At 45.8% G+C, this 21,557-nt stretch overlaps 1 protein-coding gene across 1 annotated transcript in view; it reads right to left on the minus strand.

The window, feature by feature from the left end:
• ehbp1l1a (EH domain binding protein 1-like 1a) overlaps positions 1-17,777 on the minus strand; it is a 36,284-nt gene extending 18,507 nt beyond the window's left edge. Inside the window, exons 1-8 of the mRNA XM_070929781.1 lie at positions 17,668-17,777; positions 11,752-11,809; positions 11,479-11,574; positions 11,330-11,383; positions 11,033-11,211; positions 10,782-10,927; positions 5,320-5,379; positions 5,133-5,235 (exon numbers count right to left, since the gene is read on the minus strand). Of these exons, the coding sequence (XP_070785882.1) occupies positions 5,133-5,235; positions 5,320-5,379; positions 10,782-10,927; positions 11,033-11,211; positions 11,330-11,383; positions 11,479-11,574; positions 11,752-11,809; positions 17,668-17,771 (800 nt within the window). The 5' untranslated portion in view covers positions 17,772-17,777. The remainder of the gene's footprint in view (positions 1-5,132; positions 5,236-5,319; positions 5,380-10,781; positions 10,928-11,032; positions 11,212-11,329; positions 11,384-11,478; positions 11,575-11,751; positions 11,810-17,667) is intronic.
• Positions 17,778-21,557: the final 3,780 nt, after the last annotated feature.

A 21,557-nucleotide genomic window follows, 5' to 3' on the forward strand; every position in this document is an offset into this window, starting at 1 on the left:
TCTGCAATGGCGCAGAAGGAAACCCTGGGACACTAGCCTTTCTAGAACATGTTGGCAACATAGCCACCATGACTTTAACCATGTTCATATCACTGACAGCTTGTTCCTGAACACAAGACGTGCGTGAAACAAATGCTTCTTTTATCTGAAATGGTTTCTTCCACAGAGAACACCTGTCCCAAACGCTATTTTCATATTGAGACATTGATCCAGCAGAGGCAAACCCTGGAATCCTGCAAATTCTGGGACACGTAGGTAAAAGGTGAGCCATATTTGGCTCACGTTTCAAAGCAGATGGGAATCCAGGAATACTGGCAGACCTGGAGCAGGAGGGTTTTAAATCCACCATTTTTGCAATCCCTGCACTACCATCATAAAGGAAACTAACATAATCTGAATACAGGAGTAAAGGAAATCTGTTACTGGGCAACTTCTGAAACAATAACCTTCTATCATCAGGCCAAGCTATAACTTGTGACTGATATAAAGATGGCATGCCAGGAATCTTGGAATATTGTGGGCAAATTGATAACTTAATCATACTTGGCACCCCCACTGTTCCTTCAATCTGAGCTTCAGGCTGAAAAGTAGATGGTAAATGAGAACTAGAACTTCCTCTTAGACACAACGGACCGAGTTCCACCTTAGTTATGTACACACACTTGTCTTCTATACTGACTGCAGAGCTTGGTAACACAAGGTCCTGTGTAACTCTCCCATCCCTATCACACAGTGGTCTCTTATCCACAGACCAGGTTACATTTTCAGTTCTCCCTTTCTCCGTACAATGTTCTGGGTCCAAACCATCCACAACAAATGTTTTTGTGGGAGGCGATTCAAATTTCACTTTAGAGTCTTCTTTCTGTTTTGATAAGTCTTCTGTTGTGGCCTCCTGTGCTGAGAGAAGCCCAAAATGAGAGTCCAATCTTGAAGTGACTTGGCTCGAGGCAGTCATGTTGGATATGATTTTCTTATCCATAATGGGTATTCGAACAGCAGGGCTGACTTTTTCAGCGTCTCTTTGTGGCTTCCACTGTGGGTTTTTCGCAATGGACCATTCTCCAGACTGAGTTTCTGGTGTTTTGTTCATCCTCATTGGAGAAAAAGCAGAATCGGCGTCTCTGAGACAAAATGACACTGAGGCAGCCGTGCTCTCATTTCTGAAGGAGTAGAGTATACCAAAGACTGATGTCAGAACAAACAGACTGAAGTGCTTTAGAAAGCTGTTAGAAATACCTAAGCGAAATCTACGTATCTTTAATCATCGTGATTTACTTTTGCATTGCAAGTGGTATCATTGATACTTAGATTTATTTTCAAGACTACAGACTAGGGATATAACTGACAGAGCACCACGCTACACTTACCCAAAATCCATAGTTAAAACTTCTTTTTTATGGGCCACTCCTATCCTTTCAATCGGTTTTGTTTCAGAGGTTGTAGCAATTTCTGGCATCTGCAACAAAGGTCCCTGGAGTAATCTGGAAGTAGGTTGGGGGTTGGTAGAAGAACATGGCGTTTGTTGATCAGGCTCTGGTTGGGCTATTGGATTCCCTAACTGAATGGAGATCGTGGATAAGTGACTTCTTGGTGTAACCAGAAGCTCCTTGACATCTGATGCAGATGTGCATTGCACATCTTGAAAATTAGGGTTTTGCTTAGGTGCAGAAGTGAAGGGAGGAAGCGTTGGCTGGATGTTTGGGAATGTCCTTGTTGGCCTTGATTCTGTCCGATCCATCAGTGTTTTTGGCATCTCAAAATATTTTAGCGCTGGGGCTACGGGCGTTCTGGGGCTAAGGGGCAGAATTGATGCCATGCTCTCAGGTCTGAGGGACAAACAAATGAAGATCAGAGTTATGACGTTACGACGTAAGGGAAGTCTCCACCGCAGTAATGCAGTCCATATCCAGGCCATATTCACAGAATTCCACTTAACAGCACACAAGCATATGAGCAATGTGAGATGAAACTGCGAAAAAGTGATATATGGCAAAACCAGACAGTCACCAACCAAACAAGCATTTTGTGATAAATCATGGAAGGAATGAGCAGGTCTTGCCAAGCAGCAGCAGCCTTTTAAAATAATACATCGAAACAACACTGCCAGATCAGGCACTTGCTACATCAACATGACTTTGACTAAGCTGCTTTCGTTTAAATTTCAACGCAAAAATAACCTTTTTTAGAACCCCCATCTGCAATTTCAAGAGGCAGCTGAACAAGCAGCGTGATAACAAATGTTTCGCAGTGCTGAAACATAGCCACAAAATTATAAGTAGTAGAACCTGCTCAACAGAGGCTTCACCAGATATTACAGTGAAAATAAAGACTTCTCTATTTAACCTAGAGTTATTTCAAACCTTACCAGAAGCCCTTACAAGCCAAACTAATGGGGGGGGGGTTGTTGGTTTGTATTAAAAGCCAAAGCTGCTATTCAAGGCCTGACCATTTAATGATAAATGCGTGCCAAACCATGCTACACTACATTAGCTACCTTAATGTTGTTGTGACCCTTGTGTAGACAGGATCTTAGCCAGCAACAAAAGATTTTTTTGTTGTTTTTTGACTGCTAGAGGGAATAAACTAGACCTCTGAAACAATTATGATCTTACCCCAACATATCCAGCAGAAACACAGTGAGATGGACATTCTTTTGGAGCGCTCTTTTACGCCTAATGTCAAATGCAAGTCTGCAATATCCAGTCCACTTACCATTGAAAATAAAAGATTGGCTCTTCACCAGCCACTCATTTAGTTAGCTCCACCATTTTGCACTGGCCAGGTTGCATACAGTGCAACCAACATAGGATCTTGTGAACTAAGGGCAGCTGTCCATGCATATATATCAATTTATGCAAACCAAAGCAATTATCTGGAACCGGCACAAAGCACAGACATAAAAAGGAGGAGGGGGGAGGGTGGCTTACAGAACAATTGATGGGATAATACAGTAAAGGCTATGTTACGTGGTGTGTTTCCATGAAATTCCTAACCAAGTCCCATTGGCCTCTCAAGAAAGACTGCTCCTCTCTCCGTGTTGAACAGAACAACGGAGTCCTCCAACCAGTTTCTTATCGCAAAGCAGGATGGTTTATGCTCTTTTCAGTTCATCAAGATTATTCGTTTGGCCGAGAGACACCCCAGCGTGAAAATACGGTTCGTAGGAAAAGAGTGAACCGCTTCAAATTCCTGGTCCAGCAGACATAGTACGAGTCAGACCGGATAATTAGCATGCAGGATTTAATTCATAAGCGAAACTAACTTGGACCAAAGAATTTGCACTTCTGGGCACTCCCACAATAGATCCAACAAAGAATCCCTGCTTCCACAACCTTTTCCAACATTGGTAAGGATAATTGTAATTGTCAACTCGTTACACTCCATTTCCATCTTCAGTCTGACATTGCCTCCACTCTAACCGATTTCCATGGGGGAGGGGGATTCCTGACCGATCACTAGAGGCCAACATATCCGCCTGGATCTTGACAACAGCTTGATGAGGGTGTTAGTCCCGTCCGTGGTGCTGATAGGCTAATCGTTAGTCCTCCCACAGCTTTTCAACCGAGAAGTCCCATGTCATGATTCCATGTCATGATGCCAGACCAGAAGCACTCAACTCGGTGGAATGGGCAGATTCAAAGGTCTGTACCCTGGCAAGTAATTGTCCTCAAGTTTGGAGTACAAGATTTTATACTGAATTGCCTTATATCTTACACATTTAGAGGACTTAATTGCCAATTTCCGACGAATTCAAATCATGTTCCCGTGCAAGCTGGATGGAGTAGTAGGCGTGCTGCACAGGCTAATGATCTACACATATTGTCTACTGTCCTGGAGATGGTTGCCTTTATCAGGCATTAGGCCGGGGCAATACCATCCCTCTTAATCAGTAATGATAATTGTCAGTCAGAACAACAATTTCTGTTTAATTTGTTCAAAAGTTAGACACAGACACTGCCTGTTGCGTAAAACATGCCCAACCTGCTGAACATCAGTATTGACCAAGGCCCTGGACCATATTCACCCCCGACAATTATTGGGATGAATAATGATAAATCATCTCTAACCTCATAGAAGTCCAGCCTTACTCAACCTCAGATTCAGAGGTTATCTGGTCTCATTTTATTCAGAGCGAAGGTCCTTCAGTTGCCAAATGTAAGTAAGGAACAGACCACAATATCATATATGTATCACTGCAAATAACCTGTTGCCATGTATGATTACACAGAGAACGTAGTAACACAAATGCAGTGTGATTAATGTTAATTAAATGAGTGATGTAAATTAATGAAAATTCTATCCCTAAGGGAAGAATCTACCCCTAACACTGTTAAATATGCATGGCAGCAATGTGCTTTGCATTTCCAGGCATGTTTCTGATGAAGCAATGCATTGACTTGCTGTTGCTGCCTTGCTACCAGTTGCCGCTGTAGCAGTAACAGAATGCAGTTCTTTAGAAAACATAAGCAGAGGTTGAAAATGAGTGTATATTGCAAAACTTAGTGCAAATGTAGTCCATGGGATGTTGGTTTGGGTCACTGGTTTCAGAGGCTGTTGTAAATGTCGTGCACTGTTGAAAGGAAATGTAGCAGCGGAACCAGCAAAAATATTTTCACACTAATGCCCTCCCATTTTCACGGGGGTCGTTGAAAGTATTTCTTTGAAACGTGTACAAGGAAATCACATCCTTCCACTTTTGTGCTACTCACCTGTGCTGTCACTGCGATGATCTCAGTAATCTAACTAACCCAAGCCACTGCCTGGACTTTATGCGAGGCAAGACGTCCCCATATTTTCTCAAATTAAACAGACGTCCTAATTATTGGAGAGCTGTTCTGTCCATCCAATAACTTAAAATCTCTAGAGGTGGGCTTCCCATTGTCCACTGGATAATCCAAGACCAAGGACCGAGCAAGGTCCTCTGGCTTTTTCCGAGCCCTTCCAACCCTATTGCATGTTCTTCATCAGTGAATTGAGTTTTCTGACGAGAGTATCCTCAGTTGTTATGAGCAAACTACCACTCCCAATCTCACTAATAAACGTTCATGCTTAAACCTGAGGGTGGATTATTCCTTTACAGCCATGCCGACCACAGCAAATATTAAAAAAGGCAGCCTTTTACGTTCACTCACCTCGCTGCCTTGACAACCTCGATTCCAAAATGTGCGTCTCTTTTCCGTTCTGAAGCCCTGGGCGGCTCTGGCCTCCGGCTGGCCGGGGCTCTGGGGTCAGGGGCTGAAGAGCAGGCAGACATTAGGCATGAAATGAGCCACATTATCACTCATTCAACTGCGCTGCATGTTTTGCGCTCACGCTCACTTGTAGGTGTGGTACACTGGTTGTCCTCTTCACTCAGCGTGCTCAACTGTCTTCTGAACTCTAAAATGAAAGAAAAGCATGGAAGAGGTATTACATCATAATCCCAGCACAGCATGTACATGTGTGTATTTTTACTTGTGGCATTAAGAGTTTAGCTGCTTTAATGAAAACAGCCAGTAGGGGGAGACATGTGCTTGTATATCGGTGGGGCTCAGTCACTCAATCAGGAACAAGACGGATCATCGCTCCTTTTTGATTCTGTACCTGCATCTTGGTCACTGGGGGAGGCTGTGGCAGTTTGGGATATTTGAGTCTGAGGAGGAGGAGGAGGAAGAGGAGGAAGAGGAGGCCCACAGAGCTCAAGAGCAGAGGAAGGACTGAAAGGAGAAGGTGAGGGGGTCTCAACTGTAGGGGTGACCTGGGGTCTCCAGGAAGGAGCAAAGCCAGACCCTCCCTGGGGTTTCTGCTCCAAAGGCTGACCAGTGGGCAGAGAGAATGAAGCTGACAGAGAGGGAACACAACGGGGCAGAGGGATGATGGGAAGGAGGGGGAGGAAAGAGGGAAGAGCAGAGGGGAACGGAGGGCGGAATATCAATGACCCAAAACTTAAGTTCGCTTTCCAAAATCAGTTCAGCAGGCATTTTCTCCACGGTGTTAGTGTGCGTGTAGCAGCCACTTAGCTCACCACTATGGACAACTAACAAAGAGGCGGGGGGGGGGGGGCAGGTAGTGCAGTAGATGGAACCACAGAGCCAGAGGCAAAAAACACCATATAAGAAACAAAAGGCATGGGATGGACACAGACCAGGCTCTTAAGGAGGAAGCAGAGTAGATAACAAGGATGAAGGTTAGGACACAGGAAGTTTTTGTTAAGCCCTCAGTATATATATATATATATCTATATATATCTATATATATATATATATATATATATATATATATATATATATATAAAATATATAATAAAACTACTGTAACAAGGCTGTTATAAAAAGAGAGCCTCTCACACCCGATCACTTTCGCCATGACCCTTATTTGGTCACACGCTGTACGTAAAAAGCGATTTGCTGGATATTTCATGCATGCAATTGAAGGAGCATGTCACCCAGTGCAACAGTGTGGCTCACTGATGTGTTGTTAACAGTTTACAGGCAACAATGGAGCTCTGTGGAATGAATTTAGCATTGGGCTCTCCACATGGGATTTGCTGATAAGATGAAAACTACAGGATTCACCCTTTACAGGTCCCATATTGTAGAAAGTGAGATGTCCATGTCTTGGTTGATTATAAAGCAGCTCTAGGTGCTGTATAAATACTGGGAAAGAATTGAAACTCTGCACACAGCCCGTATTCAGACAAACGAGCCGCCGGGACAGGTTGTGATGTCCCAGAATAAAAACATAGAGCTGGAAAAAGCCTCATATGGGACCTTTAAGTTGTCAAAGTGATTGTTCTCATGTAAGATCAGTCTATAAAATGTGTGTGATTATTTTGAACTATGCTTGTAGGACTATATGAAATAGGCAGTGGAGAATCAGTGCAGATGAATCAAAGCTACATATTTACAAATGTTAGCACAGGCCAAGGCTGAATAACAGGGGAGGATGTCAGGCTTGAGTTGGGTTAAAGGTAGCGCAGCATTACATGGCGTCTCTATTCTCTGCTTTTTCTGCAGCACTGCAGGCTGTCCAGGATCATTGCCAGAGAGATGCAGAAACTTAGGGGAGAGGGCAGGCTGGGCTAGAGGGGCCTGAGATTTCGGAGGCCTCCATTCGCTCTGCCAGGAAGCTGGGGAAAACAAATGGAAGGATAGAGGGAGAAACGTGGGTAAAGGCGTAGTGAAAAAGTGTAAGAATTGAAAGGCGTGAACTAGCCTCCTCCTGTCCCTGTACCTGTCTCAGGGGCAGATGGGAGACTGGTGGGCCTGGTGAGGGCAGAGCCTGGCTCCCCCACAGAGGTGAGGCGAGCTTTGGGCTGTCTGGAAGCAGGAGGCGGTGGTGGTGGTATAGCAGGGAAGGAGCTGAGAGGAGCTGAAGATGAGGAGGTGGAGGAGGAGGAGGAGACAGGAGAAAAGGAAGGAACGCTCTGTGCTCTCCAGGCACTGGGGCAGGCTGAGAGAGGAGGACGTTAAGAAGAAAAGAAAAGAAAAAGAAGGTAGTGATGAAAAAAAGGTGGAACAAAAGCATGCTGACAAGAATGCTGCACCAACATTGCAATTTGAAAGAGCGCAACTTTTGAAGAACCTCAATTTTAACCAGCTGTAAACAAGTAAAAGAATAGCTCGGCAGTTGTTGAGTTACCCTGGTAGCTGTCGGGCATGACAAACAGTTGGCAGACTGTGAACAATGAAACTTTTGACATGCACATTGTCTTAATTTCATTACATCAAAAAGCTCTGAGTTGAGGCCTCCATGATTCGGGGGTTGTGAAACAGCTCCTCCTGACAGTCTGTGAAGCTAACGTTAGCGCAAACATTAATATAAGGGGTTGTCAGTCCCATTTAAAACACCAGACGTCCTATCGTATGTGGGGAAACTGCGCCGACTAGTGGTAACGTCAAACAGTTGCACCACTAATGTATGGGGTGCGGGATCAGAACACACTAATATGGGTTGAATGTATTTTGTAATTTATTTTGGAGTACTTGTTGGCATTTCCCTTTTTTTATACGCAGAAATTAGCTAATTATGGAAATATGTTTGTTTTAAAGGTCCTATATTGTAGAAAGTGAGATCTCCATGTCTTGTTTGATTATAAAGCAGGTCTAGGTGCTGTATAAATACTGGGAAAGCATCAAAACACAGCCAGTATTCAGACACTGCGCCTTTAAAACGAGCCGTCAGGACTTCCCTACGGTTGTGATGTCACAACTATACACTCAGCCACGCCCCCAGCAGGTCATCTGCTCCAATCACAGCACCACCCACAAAGTACAGGGATGCTCATCCACCCGCTCAGTCTGTCTGAGTTATTGGAGCGCTCTGCTCAGGAACTACTCTTCAGGTTTTTGGAGGTGGTTCAGTTTGTCTCAAACGGCTTGTTTCAGACAGGGGGGGGGGGACTGGGGGGCTGCAGAAAGGGCCAGGAGGTGATACATAAGGACTTCTTTCAACTATGAATCATGCAAAGCTGCTCTAGTGGAGCCCCAGAATAAAAACATAGAGCTGGAAATGAGCATCATATGGGGCCTTTAAAACCATGTAGACATGGTGAGGTATTTAATTAGCAATATTGGTTGGAAAAATTGCAATTTGTCGTACAGGGCTACTTTATATAATATATGAAGACAATATAAGACACAATCTGAAAGCTGAGATTAACGGTTTTCTCTCCAGATATTTATTTGATAAAAGTAGGACCTCATGTCTGTCTCTTCTATTGAATGTGAGTGCAGCATTAGCCCTTGCAGCAAATCAAGACTGAATTACGTAATACCTGTCTGTGAGGTATCAAAGGAAGCGGGGGGATGAAGAGATGGATCAGAGGGTGAAGATGAGAGAGAGGAGGTGGAGAGGGCCTTAGAAGGAGCGAAGGGAGAGAAAGCCTCGGCCTCCAAGCCCTCAGCTGGAGAGGAGCCGCTGTGGAAGCTATGGGGCCTTCGAGGAGCTGAAGTGGGCACTGCAAAGATGGCAGGGTACGCACAGGAAGTGGCAGAAAAGTAAGAGGAAAGGGGAGAGCGGGAAGACAAACCCAAAAGATAGAAAAATGGTGAGTGAAACTAGAAATGAACAGAATGTTAACAACCAACCAATCTGCTAACAGGGAACAGAAACAGCCATGTATAGCTCTTAATGTGAAAAATTCAAGGAAATAGCTCATCATATTGGTAAAATCCATATTTCTCCCTTTCCAAGAGTGAAATGAGAGGATGGACACCATTCTCATGTCTGTGTGTTAAGTACAGAGCCGAAACCAGGATGTGGTTAGCCTAGCTTAGCATGAAGACCGGAAGCACTGGAATTGTCTGTCAACATATCCGTGTGGCGTGGGTTGCCAGATGCCTTCAGTGAGCGCAGATTTTGGTTTTGGCCTCTGTAAAGGCACCCTCACTGTGAAGACAAGACTCCAATCTTTATGCTAAGCTAGGCTAACCACATCAGGGTCAAGCCTGTTGACTTAAATGTTGAAACAACATTGAGCGGAGAGGACATTTTGAAATATGGACATGCAACTGGTGACAGGGGACCACACAGGAGGAGGAGTGTCTGTGGACCGATACCTGATCCGGCACCGGGCTGGAAGATTTTGGGAAGCGCAGGAGGGTGAGCGCGCGCAAAGGCTGGCAATGAGTAGGCGTAGGCGGAGGGCCGAGCCCGCTGGGTGGTGCTCGGTGGCCGAGTGTGTAAAGAGGATGGAACAAAGGGGTCTGGGGGCTCAGGCAGAGGAGGACGAGGTGGGGCCGAGATGGCGGAGGAAATGCCAGAGGACGTTTTCCACTCCATCTCTGAGGTTACTGAGCGAAAGATGAGAGATGAGATGAGATGGACGGACAGGGGTGAGGATAAAAGATGGGGGGGGGGGGGGGGGGGGGGGGTTAAATGAAGGATTGAGAGAAAAGACGAATGAGAAGAGGGGGAGATGGGAGCAGTAAAACACAGAATAAAGATGGAAATGTGGGAGTGAGGATTTGCAGCATATTTGAGGAAAGAGGGAGTGAGGAGAAGTGAAAAGGGGAAGAGGAGTGAGATGAAAGAGTGGATTTTTGAATCTCACTCTGAAAACACCGAGGAGGGAAATCGGCTACCAATCGGGAAGGTGGAGCAGGGAGTTTACCTGTGGGGCCTGATTCAATTACAGGCCTCCACGCCAGGTCGAGAACTCTTGCCGCAGAGGAGGCGGAGGCCGCTGTGGAGGGGAAAAGGGAAGAGCGGGCAGAGAGATTAAACGAAAAGGGAACCGACATTCAAATAGGAAGCAAAAGAGGAAGCAGCAGCGTGAGAAGCTCAAACAGTTCAGAAGAGAAACAAACAGGGGGGGGGGGGCAAAAGATCTCTCAAGTCTGGCGAGTCCAGAAGGAACGATACCTTGTAGTGTGCAAGTTGCAAATCGCACACCATATCAATAATCCATCGTTTAAGCTCATCAGCTTCATAGCTTTGAATCAGGGCCTATTAAAAGAACTAAAAATGGGATATGGGGCGAAATAAAACCCCCCCCCCCACTAAAATGTACATTCAATAACAGGCGTCCCCAACCATTTCAGTTTCACCAACCTGAAAACAAATGTGAATCGCTATTGTTTAAATAACTTGTCGTTGTCTCAACACACCCAACAAATATGCAGCTAGTCAAATTAGCACAAACTATTTGCAACCGTTTGCCCCCCCGGCGCCCGCTTTGCCCGCTTAAACGTCTGATACCCATACACCCCCACAAGACCTGCAATAGTATCTGACACGTATATATATATATATATATATATATATATGGCGTGTGCTCTACCGGGTATCCCCATTCTCACCAGTAGGATGAGTAGCTTGTCCGGTTCCAAAGCTGGCCCTCCTCTCCTCGCCGACCTCATCATCGCTGTCATTGAAGTCATCCAGGTTCCCAATGTCACTTTGTTTCATGCTCATCAGACTGGCCAAACTCTGCATGTCCTCGTCTCTGCAGGGGGAAAGGGGGGTGGGGGGATGGGAAAAGAATCCTCTTAAAACATTAAGACGCCTGAACATCCGTGTCCAAAAATGACGAAAAACTGCGCTGACTCACGTGGCCTTGCCCTCTTTGAGAAAGACGCAGGACAAGCTCAGCTTCAGCGTGGCTTCCACCACTTTGACAGACAGCGGTTTGAGCTTCAGCGTCACGTCGTACTGGGCCGGCGTGGCACTGGCGAACTTCTTCATGTTGACGTCGGCCGACGCCAGCACCTTCCTGCGGCCCTTCGTCTCCTAATGAGCAAAAAGCAAGGAGAGGCGCCTTCACCCTGAGAACACGCCGCCCGCCTGACTCTCCCCAAATGAAAAGGAAATCAGAACTGCGGATAACGCGGAGACACGGCAGACTCACATTTTCAATGACAAACGTCCAGTCCTTGTCTTCAAACTCCTCTGCAGTAGGTTCCTGTTGACAGATGAATAATTGCTTGATGCCTTAGCCACGCCATTCAATTATGGATTTCCCATCAGCCACAACTACCTAGAGGCTTGACTTCTTACCTTGAAGAGCGTGACGGTGATGTCCAAACTCTCTGGGGCCTGCCAAACCACCAGGCCTCTGTAGGGGTTTTTAATCCCGGGCTGCCAGCTGTGGAGCTGGCAGGAAAGACAACACAGACAAAGGGGATGTGATCTCAAACTCTGTTGCCTACATTTCGTATTGGATTGCATTTTAGCCGCTGCAGGGCACGCTTTAAAAACACAAGTGTGAGACAGCTGGGCATTTCGAATGCTTCTGAGTGAATGTCACCTCACTCGTCTTCGCTTCATTACCTTGGTGCTGTGGCGCCTGTTCCTCCGGATCCACACCACTCTCAGTTTGTCTGGTTGCCTGCAAGTCGAGCACAGAGAGAGCATTTTACTGTCCTCCAATCGGGTACAATTTCCCCCCGGGGATCAATAAAGTATATCTGATTCTGATTCTGACAACATGCTCAAGACACACACACGGGTAGGTGTGCTGACAAGTTTCTGGAAGGGTGTTTCAGTTCCCTTTTCAGTTTCACGGTCGACCTTTTTTTGTGCGTGAAAATAAAGCTGAAGAAAGTGACGAAATTCACCCCCTAGTTCGCTAGTGCACTAGGTAGGTGGTGAGCCTACAGCCACACTAGCAGCTCTGTCCGGCTGCACGTGGGGACACAGCATTGGTTTGAGCTAAGCGCTAATTGTTAGCATCCATCCTATAGTTGCTGAAATACTTCAGTCTGGACCAAAGTGGTGGACTGAGCCATCCCTGGAGCCCCTACCTTGGCCAAAAGAATACACTTCTTTCCCGGAGCTTCAATGGGACTGAGAAACACTGCAACACACACAGATTTCTGATATTTAACATATTCTGTGTTCACTCTTACTGGTTTTTTTTGGGTCGCAACCAGCACATTACCGCCTCATTTAATTCAGTCTAATAGCAGGGCCTGGGGAAGGGCAACAGGCCCAGCAGACGGTGACTTGTCGAAAGCGAGACACACGAGCTCCCCATCTGTGTGCTTCCAAAACATCGAGGCGGGGAGAAAATGAAAATCCTGTGACCGTGTGAGCAAGAGCTCCGTGATGGGGAGATGGTCTCCTGAGGATTAACAGTTCTGATTGGATGTGTGCCTGTGTGCCTGTGTGTGTGTGTGTGTGTGTGTGTGTGTGTGTGTGAGAGGGAGAGAGAGAGAGAGAGAGAGAACGAGAGGGAGGAAGATACTGGAAACACAGCAGGAGACCACCACACATGACTGAAATCTCACTCAGACCCACATTTATCCTTCAGACTGGAAATTGGGGAAAACACGACTAATATGTGGACGAGGCCCTTGCCGTGAAAATAGAATGTAGTATCCCATTACGTTTCTGAAGTTTCCCCACACTCGCCCCCCCCACCCCACCCCCAGACATGATATCATGTTTGTGATGCGGGTAACAAATAAACAGGGTCATTGCAGGGTCACTAAATGTCCCACAGTTTGAGACGGCCACGCCTCGAACACACCTTATCCGCTCCCTTCTTCTTGACTCAGTCTTCACATCCTCCCCCCCCCCCATCAAACCCCCTTTTTCTCTCTCCTCCTCTTCCTCTTCCTCCCCCCGCTCAGAGTCTCGACTCCCCCGGCTCCCTCCCCTGTCTTCCCGCTACCAGCCAATACGCCGATGCATCAAACGCACTCCTCTGTCCACCCGGACACGACCCTGATTTCTCCCCTCCATCCCTCCATCCCTCCGCCCCTCCCTCCAGACCCATAATCCATTTCTCCTACATCATCTCGGCTCTCCTCCAATAAGCTATTCTAAATTCATATCTTTTTTTTTTTGCCGCAGTCTTTGTCACGGAGGCTGATGATGATGATGATGATGATGGTGGTGGTGACGCAAATAGACAGAGACACATCTTCCTCTGTGTGTCATCTACCTGTGCCAAAAATGACTGACTTCCTGCTTCACCTTTAACCTGCCGTGCGATGAGGGATCGTTGGCGACATTCCGACTTGTCTCGCTTTGTCGTAGCGGTGTTGCCATGCTCCCGAATCTCAGCGGTTACTTTGGCGAGCGCGACTTTTAGCGCAGCCCACAGAAATAAAGGCCAGAACTACCAAAAAACGGGGGCCAGGTTGGGCCTCGGGCCTGCGGAGGGGACGGCGTGCCTGGGCCCCCTTCTCATGTTGGCGTGACCAATGTGTGCCAAAAGGTTGCGAGGGAGAGTGACAGTGACAGTGAAAGGGAGAGAGAACAGAAATAGACAACGTCTACCACTGCTGAACTTCACGGAGGCTTAATAGCAATCCCACACCTGCTGCGCTATTCATCACAGACATGTTCCTGTGAGGTTGCAACGGGCTTGACCTACAAATATGACGAGTGGTTTTCAGAGTCCAGCTTCTCAAGACAGCAGACTTGGCCACTGCAGGACGAGGTGCTTGAGCTTTACCATACGATGGCGTGAGGGAAGTTGTTGATCATACGACTTCCAAAACAGTTTCCCCAGACTGTCTAAACTCTCCGACACGTCAGTGTGGGGTGGTTCTCGCTGATCAGTTCAGGGAGACGGCCCATCTAGCCGATCCACATTTCACACATTCCTGTCATAAGAGTGTAGAAAACACAGCCGCGCTGTCACCCGTGGGACAAACCATGCGTTCCGTTTCTTGCTCAACTTTAAAGCCCACGCACACCCGCACAGGTGCTTTCAATTATTATTATTATAGCATCGCCCTGGTTCCCCACCTCCATAAAAAGCAGATGGAACGTGAAAATCTCTTAAGCTCGTGTTTACCACAGACCTTATTTCAGGCATCTAACCAAAAACCCATTCAAAAAACCCGCCGACTTCCAGACGAGGGAACAGGAAGTGTAAAAATGCTGACTCATTTCCTGGTTTTAGGACTCATTCCTGCAGCACCTCCATTGGCTTTGTTGCACCTGTTAAGGTGGGGCAATTTAATCATAGTCATTTTCATGACAAATGCCTTTTGCTGAGGCGATGAGAAGATGGATATCAAAACCAAGACTGGAGACACAGCTGGAGACGCAGCACAGAAGTGCCGTAGGTGGATACGCTGCTGTCGCACTGTTGTTAAGAAATAGTTCCAGCACGGAACTACCACAAAACCACAAACTGTCGCTTTACATTTCTGTTTGTACAAACGAAACCTCTGTAGTTTCTCTTCACCAAGTGGAAAACATCACTCCTGATCCGTCTGTCTCGGGAGGCTGAAATTAACGGTAATTGCAATCTGAACATTTAGTGTAGATATGAAGTGAACGCGGCATTAAATGTGCTGGCAGGTGTGTTTTTGGACTTTGGACGGAGTCAGGTTAGCTGTTTCCCCCCCCTGCTTCCAGTCTGTATGCTAAGCTAGGCTAACCACTCCCTGACTCCAGCTCTGCACTTAACACATAGACACGAGACCGATATCTATCTGAACATCTCACTCCTGGAAAAGCGAGTCATCAGTGGTCTAAATGTCACTTTACAGGTTTTTACACCCAACATAAAGAAGATTCCTTCTCGTCACAGATGATAAAGCATGTAAACCACCCAACTAACCCTTTACACGCACTCTGATGAAATGGCAGATGTCGTATCTGGGTTTAGGCTGGAGCTCACCGCCGTACGCTCTGTGCTTTCAGGGCATCCCCTGGTGTTACATAAGGCGCGAACATGTACGGGCGCAGCCTCCCGAGGAGCTGCTCTTGGTTAAGAAATGAAGGAAAGTACTCTGGATTTTGAAACACGCTGTAAACCAGAGAGTGTAAACATTCACACACAGCCAGATGGTTGTCGAGGTCTGGACTTGCCATTAAGCCGCGGGACTGTGTGCTCTCATTTCTGTTCAATGCGACCGCTGCGAAATTATGGAAGTTAATTTATGCCAAGACAAGAAAAGAAACGTACAAAAACAATAATAATCCGATAATGATATATGTTGGCCAATATTCTTCACACAACCCATAACATGAATATTTACACTTTTGATGACGTTTCCATGAACTAGTTGTTTTTTTAACAATAAACAAGAAATGGACAGGACAGGACGTTTAGCAGTTTAAGAAAATTGTCACCGCAAAACTGGCGACCAAACTATAGAATGGCAAGACTGCAATGAGCTAATATCGGCCGATATGTCAGCCTGGACAATTTATTCTCTAGAAAGTAAGTAGCGATTTTGATTTTTCTGAGTAAAAATTGTTACTCAATCTTATATTCAATTAAGACATTACTATTAGACACTAAGTCAAGACTTACTAGTACGTAAACCTGCTAGATAAATATTATGACGTGGTCGTAGGTCAAAATTGTGACTTCGTATTTTAAGTCAAAGTTATCGCAAGTTATCATAATTCTTGACCAATTATCTCTAAATGTCAAATTATACCTGTGACTAATTTTGACTTAAAATGTCAATAAGTTATATGACACATATAACATTTCATCCACCCCTGAAACAACCTTAACAAACCACCAAAAACACCTCACCTCAGGGACTCACCTCAAAAATCCCCAGACCTCATTTAAAAAACACACAATTTCAACATCCTAAACATATCACATTAGTCTATATATCTCACATCTGTAGTCTACACTCACTTCCCTGTACATTCTACGCGTAATATCATACATTGTTGTGTGCCTGAGGGGCGCTGTCGTACAGAACAAGTAATCACAAGTGTATCAGTCCTCACGCTGTGTGGCTAAACACCCTACGTGACAGAATCTACCAAGGACAGAAACAAGTTGATACCGGTCGGTGTGTATGATACGTCTCAAAGAGTGCAGGACGGAGTGACAGGAAGGTAGGCCGCTATACAAGCCAGGGCTGGAGTATTGGAAACACATGCTGACTGCCACCGTGAGTAATGATAATGGAATTAAAAGGAACTCCGGCAGTGCCAAGAGCGAAGCAGTCAGACTAACAATGTATGATTGTTATTTAAGATCCTTATCTGCGCCACAGCCTCTAGACTACACTGGGGGGGGGGGGGGGGGGGGGGGGGGCGGGGACATTTCGCTTCAAACTCTACAAGCTTTCCATGTGTCCTGCCATTTAATCTGACTGAAAATCACGCATATTTGGTGTAAGAGTCATTATTACTAGCCCAATGTAGCCAAATATCGTCAATGGACAGTGGCTAAAGCCTGCTTTTTTTTGCATACTCGTGGCATCATAACATAGCTATTTCAAGATTGTGAAGAATGTGAAGTCAAGCCAAACTTGACTGACTCTAACACTGGCTATTTCATAAAGGCTTTTGTGGGAAAAGTGCATCTTAAATAGTCGAGTTAAATGATTTTAAAAACAAAATCAATGGAGTGGAGCGATTGGTCATTAGCAAAGACAACCAACCACTGAATGCACACTGAATGCATGACCTCATTAGTGTAAAAACCCCTGGCTGCAGCCCTGGTGGTGCTGATGGTGCGGATGACCACATCCTTTCCCCACCTGCACAACTGACACCAGCCACTCCTCCAGGTTATGCACTAGGCATGCTATACCACATGGTAACAACAACAACTACATAGGGTCAATATGGGGGGGAAAAAAAAAAAACAACAACAACAACAAGCGGATGCGGAAGTAAAGGGGGCGCGCTCTGTGAAGGAGCGTCACCATATTTTGATTTTTTTTGTTTTTTTTTAAACTGCATCATTAATTTAAGAAGTTAAAGCTTCCGGTGCCAACACTGTCCTGGTAACCGCACAGTTCACAGACGGACACGTACTTCCCAGAACTTGACTCGACAACCAAGACAAATCGGTAAAAGCCACAGAAAAATGGCCCAAACAACACTCTATACAAAAAAGCCTTACCTTTTAGAAACATTTAAGAGCGTTCGCTTCCGCCGCCCCCCCCCCCCCCCCCCCAGTATATATGTCGGGCACTAATAACGATGGGTTAACAAGGGAGCCAATAAATTAAATTTAATATTATTGACAAAAACAGTGGTTGCCGTTTGGGGTGTGAGCCGAATAAGGTCCGAATGATCCCCCAAAGGCCATTTTTCTTCTGTGGCGTACATGACTTTGCCGAAAAGAAAAAGTTTAATATTTCTGAACGGAGTTTGGCACATCACTTTCTCTTCCCACGCACGGCAAGGCTGTCCGTCCCTCTGACACTTGCTGGCAACACATTGGGATGGCTTTGCCAAAAGAAACGCAACACATACCCACTACATTAGCTCGTTGGAAGTCTTATTACAGTTACTTACCATTTTTTCGTGCATTCTATAATCAGTTCTTGAAAGGAGGCGGCAAACTGGAACTTGGACGCTTTCTTTCCGACCCGCTGGAGCCGCTTCCATACCGAAGTCATGGCCAAGGCTCGTCAGATAATACTCTCGACACGATGAACCGACATGAATACGAAGGAACTGTGAAACCCCCCCCCTCCTCCCGCCGCTGCCGTGACTCCACCCGTGGAAGCTGACGGCTCCTCTCCTCCGGCGGCGTGTGTGACACCCAACTCCCCGCCGGCGCCCGCTCCTCAGCTCGGCTACAAAACAAACACACGCCTCAAGTTAGAGCTAGCGTCAGGCTAAAGCAGGACCAACCGGAACTCCGAGGAGTAGGCCTTTCAAAATAAAGCCCCTGTGAAATGCAGGTTGACCAGGAGCAAAAAAAGTCAGGATCATTTTTTTTTTTTTTTTTTTTTTTTTTGCCTTAGCCCCCATTTCAGAAATATTGAGGTGCCATGAAGTTCCTAACTGAAGAATATAATAATTTATTATAATAATTGATCTCCATGTCATGCCAAACGTTTGTCCCATCCCACGTGGGACTACAAGACACTGCTATTTATCAAACCACCATCACTTTCACCATTATCTGTCAGCCAACACGCGTTCTCCAAACAACGGACAATTGTTGGTCTGCTCTTATTGACGAGATAAGAAATGCTAAAGCTTGGTGTAGGAGTAGTCGAACTGGATATACAGGAGTTTGAAACTTCATCTTATTGACTCGAATTGTGGAAATACTTAAATCTGTGTGGACATAGTGATCTCAGCGTCCTTGATGGTGACTTTGATGGCCCATAGATGGCATAAATGAATCACACGTATGGCCAGCGGGACGAGCCAAGCACCCCTTTTTTTGTAAGATAATAATTCAGTAGTTACATGTTGCAGGATATTTTTTTTGGGGGGGGTGTGCAGGTTTGGACATTTGGAAAGAATCCAATAGGCCGACCGTGTGCAAGTATTTTATTACTTTTTTTTCCAGATTTAACTGATGAACCAGTTGAAATTGGTTATTAAAGTGAAGTTTCCTTTGAACTAAAATAATAATCGGATTGTTATAACTTTAAAAAAAAAAAAAAAAAAGGTCAGTACTTCCTGTTTCTCCAGCAGCTGATTGTGGCCGGCTTGACGCAGTGGAGGGTGGAGGTGGTTGTTGGGCAATATCCCCCTGAGCTCCACAGGTCACACCTACAGTGACTCAGTGGGATGTGGAGGACGTGTGATGCTGTAGCTCAAGTGTAAAAAGACAGAACACCATAATGTCCAGTGGGGTCACTTAGCTGGGAGCCACAGGCTGCTGTACGTCCCCTGCCGATTTCTCATCAGGGCCAGGCTATAATAATAATAATAGGTATACAGACATCATTTGCTTTTACATGTTAATGAATAATAGATGCAAGCAATTCCCCCTTGCCCCCCCCTCCCACTGCCCGAATCAGATGACGTGTCCGACACGAAGAGGCAAACAGTGATTAGTGAGTTCCCATGACGCTGTGTTTTGGGATGTGATCAAGGACCGACTGCAAAATAGAAATTACCTGTGAGGGCCTGTCAGGGAGCAAGTCACAAGTCCCCCCCCCCCTCTCAGCTGGAGGGACTTTTCCAGTTTAGCCCCCTCTACCCCCCGAGTCTATTTATGATCTGTCGCTGACACATAGAGCAGCTGGGAATATAATGTAGCTTCCAAGAACACACACACACACACACACACACACACAGATAAACACCCTGAATGATAAAAGCATTGAGATTTTGATATCATACAGCAGCATCATTATGTTTTCAGACTTTGATGCAAATGATGACAAATGATGGCTTCCCCCCCCCCCCCCTTTCACCTGCCGTCAGAAATTTCTTTACATTTTATATGAAAATGACCAGCGGAAAGTGTCTATGTTACAACGCAGAGACAACCTTTAAAGCGGCATTACTTTTTTTTTTTCCTTCTTTTTTTGGCCACTTGGGGGCACCGCAACAAGCTGCAAAAACAACATCTGACACGGCGCCACATTAGCGTCCATTAGGAGCTGAGTTTGCGTCCTACATTGACTCTCTGTTAGCTTTGCGGCTAAATGCTCCACTATGTTTACCAGCTGGCTCAGCCTGTGCGATGTTTGGTAGCGAGCAGGTGGTGGCACAGTGGGTTTTTAGTGCTGTTGGGGTTTTTTTTGTTGCCATACTTGAAATGACTGTGACGAAAGCAATGAGACTGAACCATGACGTTCACATCTAAAACCAAAACAATTAGCTTGATTAACAAAAAAAAAAAAAAAACGCTCTGTTGAGGCGAGGGAATCTGACTGAATCATTTTCTGTGTTAGCCACGACGACTGACACCTTTCACATTAACATGCTGTGTCATCCATGTTAATGTACAATATGGATTAGTGCAGCTTTAAGAAAAGGTCTGTAATGGTAAGGATGTGTTGGGTCCAGTTTACACAGGTCACAGTCATATATACATATATATATATATATATATAAAGCTAATAAAAGTTGGTTTGAAAAGGTCCTGGATCTTTACATTCAGCCTCAGCCTTTGACACATCCGCAGCATTCTTTTAAATGGTCTCGAGAACTGGGTCAGTCGCCGAATGTGCCCTTATCAGCCCCAAACACTCAAGACGTTACAGGGGAGGGATGTTCACGCGAGCCTTAGTCATCGTGCGTCGCTGAAATGGGACGTTTTTTGGAGTCGCAGTCGCTTTTCTCGCCGCACGAGCCGATATTATCGCTCAGTGGACACAATGATGATTCATGTTCACGGCTACAGCGGTGGTGAACATAATATTACCTCAAAAACACATGACACTCCTCGTCTGGAGTCTGCAAACAACACAGTGGATGAATAGGGATTTGTTTATGTTTTAATAAACTCACTTGTCCCTTTGCAAAAAAAAAAAAAAGAGATGGGCTGCAAAGTGGGACCACATGAGAGGACAGAGACCCACATTTTAAAGGTCCCACATTGTGCTCATTTCCAGCTCTATGTTGTTATTCTGGGGCTCCACTAGAGCGGCTTTGCGTGAGTCACAGTTGAAAAAAAGTCCTTATGTATCTTCTCCTGGCCCTTTCTGCAGCCCCCCAGTCCCCCCCCCCCCCCCCCCCCTCTGTCTGAAACAAGCCGTTTGAGACAAACTGAACCACCTCCAAAAGCACCCAGAGCTGCTTTATAATCGAACAAGACATCTCGGACGTCTCACTTTCTACAATATGGGACCTTTGAGGCCTATTGGTGAGTAGGAAAGTAAATAAAGCTGAAAGTTGCAAAGTGCTTCACACAACCTGTTTTTACATCCAGTGCCAACGTTTCTTTTTCTGCAGCGTCTATGCATTCCAACCAAGGGTTCGAGTTAGGCAACTAAAACACTGTAAAGGCTAGCAAAACACTGCACCAGATGTTCTGCTGATAAAAAAAAAAAAAAGATCTCACTTGGTCTGATCCCAGTACATGCTGTCCCGGTCTCCATCTGTTGCTACGTGATTCATCCGGCTCCCAGGCCAGTCCCTGTTGTTGAACCTCCCCTGTCAGTGCCCCCCCCCCCCCCCCCCCCCCCCGCCATCCTCCCTGTCTCCCAGCAGTGTACTCAGCAGGCACACTGGGAAACAGCTGCATTTTTTGGGGGGGTAAAAATAAAGCAAGAAAGAAGGAAGTGTAGGGGGGGGGGGGGGGTCTCTGCATGTGGGAATAGCAGTTTTTTGTTTTTTTTTGTTTGTTTTTTTTAAAGTTGGTGTTTTGCCAAAGCCCCATCACGATGAGGTTATGTTTATCTGACAAAACTATTCTGGGACTTGCATTTTCCTGGTTTCCTGTGGTTCAGCGACGGCTCTTAAATTTAGAAACGAGTGGATGGTGCCAC

Source organism: Enoplosus armatus, chromosome 23 (genome assembly GCF_043641665.1).
Source record: "Enoplosus armatus isolate fEnoArm2 chromosome 23, fEnoArm2.hap1, whole genome shotgun sequence".
Taxonomy (NCBI): domain Eukaryota; kingdom Metazoa; phylum Chordata; class Actinopteri; order Centrarchiformes; family Enoplosidae; genus Enoplosus; species Enoplosus armatus.